Source organism: Panthera uncia, chromosome D2, assembly GCF_023721935.1.
Source record: "Panthera uncia isolate 11264 chromosome D2, Puncia_PCG_1.0, whole genome shotgun sequence".
NCBI lineage: Eukaryota > Metazoa > Chordata > Mammalia > Carnivora > Felidae > Panthera > Panthera uncia.
Window position 1 is genome coordinate 27,758,023 of NC_064818.1, and position 9,996 is coordinate 27,768,018.

At 35.2% G+C, this 9,996-nt stretch overlaps 1 protein-coding gene across 3 annotated transcripts in view; it reads right to left on the bottom strand.

Annotated features, from left to right (window-relative positions):
• DNAJC12 (DnaJ heat shock protein family (Hsp40) member C12) overlaps positions 1-5,514 on the bottom strand; it is a 45,051-nt gene extending 39,537 nt beyond the window's left edge. For 2 of the 3 annotated variants that reach the window (XM_049645112.1, XM_049645111.1), the window contains exon 1: positions 5,315-5,512. In XM_049645112.1, coding sequence (XP_049501069.1) covers positions 5,315-5,392 — 78 coding nt within the window. In that variant the 5' untranslated portion in view covers positions 5,393-5,512. Of the gene's footprint in view, positions 1-5,314 lie in introns of all 3 variants that reach the window. The other variant, XM_049645110.1, reaches the window with a different exon arrangement.
• Between the last annotated feature and the right edge of the window lie 4,482 nt (positions 5,515-9,996).

Below are 9,996 nucleotides of genomic sequence, written 5' to 3' on the forward strand. Positions count from 1 at the left end.
TGCCAAGGTTCTTATACAATTTCTCACCTTTTTGTTTTGTTTTCTTTTACTCCCATCACTTCTAGTACTGGCCCAATGCCAAGTGTTGAATAAATACTTGATTATAGACTAACAGATGTTCTTTAACACGATTATAGCATAATAGAAGCTTTCTGAAAATTGTGATTTATTCATTAAAAGGATGAACTGATTCTAGTGATGGAAATTCATATGCTATAGAAAAGAGAAGACTCATCTTAATAAGTGGGTGAATTAGTATCCATCATTTCAGTTCACTTAGTGTGAAACTGGATTTTTCCCTTATATAAAACTCCAAACGTTAGCAATATTCCCAAAATAAATTCAGTGAGATCATCCTACATCATTGTAATCAAATGATAATCAAAACATAAGCTATAGAAATAATATGAGCCACAAAATATATAATGGTAGTATTGTGTTATAACCCATAAAATACAGTAACTATTAATCCATAGTGACAAAAGTAGTTGAATAAATAAATAAATGTGGGATAAAGGATATATTTTCTCTACAGAAGAATTCCAAGTAATAAATGTAAAGTGAATAAAGAAAATAGAAAGTTACCATTTGGCAAATACCATCGTAGTAACTGTTACAGGCAAGATACACCAAAAGATGCTAAAATCAGCCAGTGAAAGTCTGAAGTGGAACACTATAGCCTCAAAGAATCTTCACCAAAAATATTTTTTAATTACCAAAGGGAAAATAGTAACCCTACAGTGGAAAAACCTGGCAGAAGAAACCTGAAAAACACAACCTTAACTATGTGTTTGGATCATTAGGACATATTGACATCCCGTACCCAGATATGACACACTGAAAAAGGTACAATATCACTTCAGCAGTATTCTTTCCAAAAACACATAACCTCAGCCTAATCAGGAGAAAACCTGAGACAAACCAAAACGGAGGGACATTCTACAAAATAACTGACCATTACTTTTCAAAGTGTCCAAGTCATGAAAAAAAAAGGAAGGTATGAGAAATTGTCATTGTGAAGGAAACTCAGGGAACAAGACCCCTAAGTGTAATAATGGATTCTAGCTTGGATCTTGAAAGAGAAAAAAGACATTAGTAGAAACACTGATGAAATTAGAATGAGACCTATCCTTTATATCAGAGGTTGAATAACTCTAGCCCAAAGGACATATCTGGCTTGCCACCTGTTTGTTTTGTTTTGTTTTTTAAATAAAATTGTATGGGAAGACAGCCTTCGTCATTCATTTACATATTATCTATGGCTACTTTCTTGCAATGGCAGAATTGAATAGTTGTGCTAGAGTCCTGCAAACTCTAAAATGTTTGCTGTCTCAGGGTCAGCACCTAGGAGAAACAAGCAGGATGCCTAGGTTTAAAGAGGTAGCCTTGCTCTCATAGACTTTTGCACTTGCACAATCCTGAGAGTTAGTGCCTCCTTAAATTTTGTATCCCAAGTGCTCTGCTTGCCTCACCCTAGTCCTGACTTGGTCTGTCTGGCCCCTTACAAAAAAAAAAAAAAAAAAAAAAAAAAAAAAGCTTGCTGGCCCCTGGTTGAGTTAATACTATTGTGCCAATGCTAATTTTCTGATTTGTATAATTTTACTATGCGTGATAATTGTAAATACAATGTTAACATTAAGGGGAGCGGGATGAAGTGTATACATGAACTCTGTGTTATTTTTGCAATTTTTCTTTAAGTCAAAAATTATTCAAACAGGTGGAGCACAGAGGATTTTTAGAGCAGTGAAACTACTCTCTATGGTAAATGTCATTATACATTTGTCCAAACCTATAAAATGTACAAACCCAAGAGTGAACCATAATGCAAACTATGGACTTTGGGTGATTATATCAGTGTAGGCTCACCAGTTGTAGCACGTGTACCATCCTAGTGGAGATGTTGATAACAGGGAGGCTAGGCATTAGTGAAGGGAAGGAAGTATATGGAAAAGCTCTATACCTTCCACTCAATTTTGCTATGTATCTAAAACTACTTTTAAAAAGTCTGTTAAGAGGCACCTGGGTGGCTCAGTTGGGTGAGTGTCCAACTTCAGACCATGATCTCACAGTTCCTGAGTTCCAGCCCCACATCAGGCTCACTGCTATTAGGGCAGGGCCCGCCTCAGATCCTCTATCCCCGCCCCCCCCCAACCCTTTAGACAGAATTGTCTAAATTTACAAAGTTCCAAGTGTCCAAAACAACACCACAACTTATTATGTGCCAGGCACTATTCTAAGTCTTTATTTAGCATGTCTCATTTAATCCCCACAACACCTCTATGAGGTGGGTACTATAATTATTACCCCCATTTGCAGATCAGGAAACAAAGGCATAGAAAAAAATTAAGTCACTTCCCCAAGGTCACACAGCTCGTAAATGGTAAGATTTAAACCCAGGTGATCTGAAGTCAATAAGGAAGAGAACTAGAAACAAAAAATAGATGTCTCCATTTATCAAGTTTATGCTCAATTTTCAAGACTGTGAAATCTTAAAATCAGGATGACTTCTTATCATTACTACTGAAATGGTGACCAAATACCAAAAAATCAAATAAAATATACATCAAGGAGATATCTTATTTGATATACATCCTAGTTTGTGGTGTACGCATTCATAAAGACTTTAGAAGATTTCATAACATGTGTCTTTTGTGTAAAATCTGATGCAGGGCGAAAAAGCTGATTAACTTGGAATCAATCTGCAATAAATGTTTTTGAAATGAGGGTATGTTGTTTTCTACTCAACAGAGCAGAAATCCTCCCATGGTTTATATATGTCATTTCATTAATTTTCAACACAAGCTTTAAATTGTAAGAACTATATATTGAGGGTCTCAGTTTATTAAGCAGCCGTCTCTCAATTTTGGCTCAAATCATGATCTTGCGGTTTGTGAGATCAAGCCCCGGGTCAGGCTGTATGCTGACAGTGAAGAGCCTGGTTGAGATTCTCTCCCTCCCTCTCTGCCCTACCCTGCTCTCTCTCTCTCTCAAAATAAATAAATAAACTTTTAAATAAATAAACAAATAAATAAATAAATTGTAACAACTATATACTAAAGCAAAAGAATTTTGTGTGTGGCTCAACTCAGTTGTTATAAATAGAATCAACATATTAAGTCGCTTTGAAATTATAACTGCTAAATTGCTTCTTTTTTTTTTTTTAAGTGGGACCCATGCCCAATGTAGAGCTTGAACTCATGACCCTGAGACCAAGAGTCTTCTATTCTACCAACTAAGACAGCTAGGTGCTCCTAAATGCTTTTGAGTATGAACATTTCTGGTCAATTTTTTAAAGCATCAAATCAAGGAATATTTGAAGCAAAAGAAATCCATCCAATACAAATCAATAAAGGAAATGTCACACTAAATACTTAAAAAAATGTAATTGAAATATTTTTAAATGGGAAAGATATATATGAAAAGAGGGAAAAGATACATATAAAAAGAATTGACAAAATTGTGACAGATCATTTCATTTTAAATAAATGATTGTAATTTAAACATCTATGGCAGGGACAGAATCAGTAATGAAAGAATTGCAAGACAATGCTTTTATTCTCCTTTTCATACATGCCACAGTACATACAGAGAAGTATGACTATAACTGGTAACAAAAGGGCTGACTATAATGAAAGGACACTGTTATAAACATCATAAATAATACGAACTTCTTTTTTAAGTCTTTTCAAAACCAATGCTCTTTCTCCTTCAAAGACTGAGGAAACAATCACATAACTGTAAAAGACTAATCAGGTCTAGACATTTATTATGGGAATAGAACAACCTTTACCTTATAACTTAGCATGACAACATTTTTGTAAAATCTAAATTGTGAAGCTTATCAAGGTAAGTGATGTTCCTTTGATTTTAAAAATCTCCTTCAAAAATTATTTGGCAATAGCATAATTCATAATAAAGATAGTAAAAATGGTAATAAGCTTTCTTAATTGCTGTAAGTAAATCACCACCAAATAAACAAGAATAACATATTATCCTAAAGGGAAATATGCAACTAAAAGAGTGTTATAATCTGGGGTGTGGTGTGTGTGTGTGTGTGTGTATGTGTGTAACTACAAGATACTTAAGATGACTTCCTCAGTGTGATGAAGATAGAGATTTTAATCCTTTGTGTCCAAGGTCACATTCTATTTTCCAAACAAAATTAAGCACATATTATTACTAAACTCCAGCCTTATGAAACAAAGATAAATAGAAAAATATTTTGCTTGAAAATATTAATATTAATAGCTATGTTTTAGTAATAAAACGTTTTAGTAACTATTATATAAAATATAAGATAATATACTCAATAATATAATTGAAATATACTTCATATTCATCTCAATAGTATTTAAAACATTGGAAAACTAGGAATCAATGAAATACTTAACAATAAGAAAATAATCAATTGTGATACAACAATAAAATGAAATATGCAACATTAAAATACATATGAAGAGTGTTTAATGGCATGGACAAATCCTTGTTATAATGTTAGCAGGTAAAAAGCAGGAATCAACAAGTAAATATATAATATCTCCCCAAACATATTTCTAAATATATATATATATATATAGGAAAAAGACTGAAGTTTAATATACTGAACATTAATAGTATTATCCTTGGGAGATAATTATATCTTGCGAGATAGAATTATAAATGAGTTTTCCATAATTTTTTTAATATATGAAATTTAGAGTTTTCCATAATTTTAAAAACTTTTACAACCTTCATCATTGTCTATGTGGCCCTTTAAAAACATTATTTCATTGTAGATCAAGTGAACAACTATAGAGTTTTCACATGTTTGGTTTCAGAAGCCACCCTTTTAAGTAATTTTTAAGTTAAGATGTTAACATAAAAGGATATTTTTTGGTCTATATAATTTAACTGCTCATATAAGAGTACATATTTTAATAAAATTTTTTTAAATCACTAATTACAAGAAAATTACATTTCATCTCAATTATAGTATAAATTACCATAGTAAAGATACAGCTTATGTGTTCTGTAAAACACTGCCAACAGCATTACAATAAAATTTCAAATATATATTTTTAGTATATTTGAAATAGAGCCTATGGCCATGTGCCCAAATACACATATTCAATCAGAAACATCTGTAAAATCACAAAAGGACACTACTCCAGTAAAGATCTAGGATTTAAATCCTTAACTTTCTCTAAGCCAAATGTACTTTAAAGTAATGTAAGATTAGGTTTTTAGGCAATGTGACTAAAAGTTCAAAGTTAAAACCTTAAATAAAAACTTGAAAACCTGTTGTGAAAAAGAACAGCATTATCCACTGTCTTACCGAAGATAGTTCATCACATCCCAGTAACATGTAGTAATCTTCAGTATCTTCTGACCTGTAATTTAGTATTGCATCCATTTCAATTACTAAATCAGCTTTTCTTCCCTGTGAAACAAGAGACAGAATAAGCTGTGCATTAACAGGAAAAGCCTTTTTAAGTCTGGTTTTCAGCAGCACGTTCCAAACAGCAATAACCAGATTTAAGGCTGGCCACAGTCCATATAACAGATGTCATCCTAGACCTTTGTAAACTCTACCTTTCATTGGCTGTTGGCAGAAGAGAAAAGAATAAGTCATGTGCCTAACTGTTGCAGTGCTGCCTGGGATCTGTAGTTTCAGTTTATGTAAGTAATGCACACGAACCATTCCCTTCATAGGTTGGCAAAAACTGTTCATTTTTACGTACTCCCCAAATTAGCCATTTCTCCATCGCCTGTATATTTTTACCTTTTTCTTTTTTTTTTTTAAGAAATAGAAAAACTTTGAAGCAATGTAATAAAAATCTTAGAATGTATTAAATCTGAGTAGTGGGCATTTTTCTGAGTGCTTAGAATACTTCATAATTTTTCAAACAGTCTAAGAGTAGAAGGAAATAGACTAGGAGAGCACATTTTCAATCATTTGATAATTTACTCATTAAACAAGTATTTATTGAGAATCTATTTTATGTCCAGCACAGTTGTAGGAAATGGTGTGGTAAATAAGTCTCAGTTCTCAAAGAGCTTACATTCTGATGGAGGGAGATAGACAAGAAACATGCAAATAAACAAGATCAATTAAAATAGTGATTTATGGGGTGCCTGAGTGACTCAGTTGGTTAAGCATCCAACTTCAGCTCAGGAGTGATGTCACATTTCATGGGTTTGAGCCCCAGGTCAGGCTCTGTGCTCACAGCTCAGAGCCTGGAGCCTGCCTTGGATTCTGTGCCTCCCTCTCTCCTTGCCCCTCCCCTGCTCACGCTATGTCTCTCACTCTCTCAAAAATAAATAAACATTAAAAAAAAATTAACAGTGATCTATACTATGAAGGAAATAAAACAGGACAGTGAGAAGTAGAACTGTATGATGACCACGTTTGATTCACTGTGCTATCATTCCTGAGCTGGCTGTCCAGGCTCAGGAGGTATCTAGCCTAGGGTGAGTTCAGGGAGTCTGTGTTTCAGCTCACTGTGGTCCTAGGATATGCAGGTCAGTCTAGGATCTAGAGAAGAAGGTCAGTGGTCACAGATAGAACATTTTAACCACCTTAACCCTTTAAACATTACCACCTTGAAAAAAGAAACATTTTCACTGAGCTCACCTAACACATTTTTTTAAGGTTTATTTTGGAAATGAAATAAAGCACTGAAGCACCATTTTACAATTCCTTCATTATATATCCTCTCTTGCTAAAATTTCTGTATGGAATTTTAAAATAAAGTATAGAGTTGCCTGGGTGGCTCAGTCGGTTGAGCATCTGACTCCTGATTTCGGCTGAGGTCATGATCCCAGGGTCATGGAATTGAGCTCTTGTCGGGTTTGGTACTGAGTGTGGAGTCTGCTTAATACTCTTTCCCTTCCAGGGTGCCTGGGGGGGACTCAGTGGATTAAGTGGCCAACTCCTGATTTTGGCTTAGGTCATGAGATCAAGCCTCGCATCCTGCTCTGACAGCTCAGAGCCTGCTTAGGATTCTCTCTCTCTGTCTCTGTCTCTCTCTCTCTCTCTCTCTCTCTCTCTCTGTCCCTTGCCTGCTTGCACTCTCTCTCTCTCTCTAAAATAAATAAGTAAATAAAATAAAGTATAAAAATTTTTTTTTGGAAACTTCACATCCCTGGGGGTATTTGGAGGCCTACTTGAGTATCACAAAATACAGACCAGAAATAAGACCAGAACTGGCAAATGGCCTTAAAATGATGTGAAGTTGCTGCTGTCGAAAATGGTAACAAGTCGTCAAAAAATCAAACATAGAGTTACCATATGATGCAGCAACTCTACTTCTGGGTATATACCTAAAAGAACTGAAAGCAAGGTGGGAGAGCCTGGGTGGCTCAGTTAGTTAAGCATCTGACTCTTGGTCTCAGCTCAGGTGTTAGCTCAGGTCTTGATCTCAAGGACATGAGTTCAAATCCAGCACTGGGCTCTGCGCTGGCCATGAAGCCTACTTGAAAAAAAAAATTTTTTTTAAACTGAAAGCAAGGACTTTAACAGGTATTTGTACACCCATGTTCATAGCATCATTATTCACAATAGTCAAAAAGTAGAAGCAAACCAAGTGTTTGACACAGGAATAAACAAAATGTGGTATACACATACAATGGAATTGTATTCAGTCTTAAAAAGAAAGGAACTTATTTTTTTTAATGTTTGTTTATTTTTGAGAGAGAGAGAGAGAGAGAGAGCAAGCAGAGGAGGGGCAGAGAGAGAGAGAGGGAGACACAGAATCCAAAGCAGGCTCCAGGCTCTGAGCTGTCATCACAGAGCCAGATATGGGGCTCGAACCCACGAACCATGAGATCATAACCTGAGCCAAAGTCAGACGCTTAACCGACAGAGCCACCCAGAAGGAAGGAACTTCTGACACACACTACAACATGGATGAATCTTGAAGACATTATGTTCAGCGAAATAAGCCAATCACAAAAAGACACGTTCTGTATTATTCTACGTATATGGGATACCTAGAGTAGTCAAATTCATAGAGACAGAAAGAAAAGTAGAGGTTACCAGGAGCTGAGGGGAGGGATGAATGGAGAGTTATTGTTTAATGGGTATGGAGTTTTAATTTGGAGAGATGACAAAAGTTGCAGACACGGATGATGGTGATGGTCACACAACTATGCCAATGTAGCCAATGCCACTGAACTGTATATTTAAAATAGTCAAAATGGCCAATTTTATGTTATATATGTAAATATTTACCACAATTTTTTAAAAAAGTTATATAAACACTAGACAACTTTGACTAAAAAAAATATTGCTCTTTTACTCTCGATCCTGAGAACAGTGAGGACAATGCTTTGATGTTGTCCTGAAGAACAAAAAGAAAAGATTATTATGAAAGGAATTTTGGTAAAGCACTCTCTTCAGTTTTTCGAATGCAACTGGAAGGATCTTTCTCCTAAACCACCATGTTTTCACATTCTGAATATTTAAGTTCGTAAAGAGTCCCAGTCAGCATATGCCAGCAGCAGAAGAAATTGGTACATCCTTTCTGAATTGGAAATTGGCATATCAGAAGTCAGGATTTTAAATGATCTTTGTCTAAGAAATTTCATACCTAGAAACTTATCCAAAGATTATAACCAAGAACAAAGATATAGCAATAATGATGGTTATTTTTACCAAAACATGATTATACAATGAACATATTTTAGGAAAATTAAATGCTTAGCAATCATACAAATAATGTCCACATACAGTAGTATACCATGTGGTCATTTAAACATTTTTTTAAGTTTTTATTTATTTATTTAAAATAATGAGAAAGAGAGAGAGAAAGCGTGCACCAGCAGGGGAGGGACAGAGAGATAGAGGGAGACAGAATCTGAAGCAGGCTCCAGGCTCTGAGCTGTCAGCACAGAGCCCCAAGCAGGGCTCAAACCCACAAACCGTGAGATCATGACCTGAGCTGAAACCCAGAGACAGACACCCAACCAACTGAGCCATCCAGATGCCCCTCACAATATTTAATTTTAAAAATTTACTTTAATCTACATGTTTTATATCATATATTATGAAAAAATATATTGTAAGTTTACAAGTATAAGGCAATCTACCTTTTTTTCTAAAGGATGATTTTGGAAATAACTTTGTCTTATATCTTATATTCTTAGGTTTTAAAATCATTTTCAGAAATGTTTTCTCTTTTTTAACTCAGAAAAGTTTTCATTACTTACTTTAAAATAGATTACCAGACTTTGGGGGGCATAAAAGTTTACCAGGGGGCACCTTGGTGGCTCAGTTGGTTAAGCAGCTGACTCTTGATTTCAGTTCAGGTCATGATTTCATGGTTCGTGAGATTGAGCCTTATATGGGGCCCTGCGCTGACAGAACAGAGCCTGCCTGGGATTTTCTCTCCTGTCTCTGCCCCTCCCCTGTCCATGTTCTCTCTCTCTCTCTCCCTCTCTCAAAATAAATAAATAAACATTTAAAAAAAAGAAAAAGAAAATGCGTTCCCCCCACAAAAACTTTAAAAAACAAACAAACAAATAAATAAATATATAAAGAAAGAGCGAGCAGATGTTTTGAGAAAAGTTGGAGTGCCACTTATTTATTTCTACTCTTTCCCCGAAATTAACCTTCAAACCTAGCACAGCATGTCATTATAGGGAATATATATATATATATTTTCAAGTTTATATATTTATTTTGAGGGAGAGAGAAAACAGGATATGGGCAGAGAGAGAGAGGGGAGAGAGAGAATCTCAAGCAGGCTCCGCACTGTCAGTGCAGAACCCAATGTGGAGTTCAAACCCACGAACCATGAAATCATGACCCACGCCAAAATCAAAAGTCGGATGCTTAACTGACTGAGCCACCCAGGCGCCCCTATACAGTGTATTGTTAATGCCCATTGGGGTTTTCTCCCAATAAAGGTACCCAAAATCATGTTGGGACCAACTGGCTAATATTTGGAGAAATGATAAAGCTAGAACCGTCCCTCCTTATGCCAAAATAAATTACATATAATCAAATAACCCAGA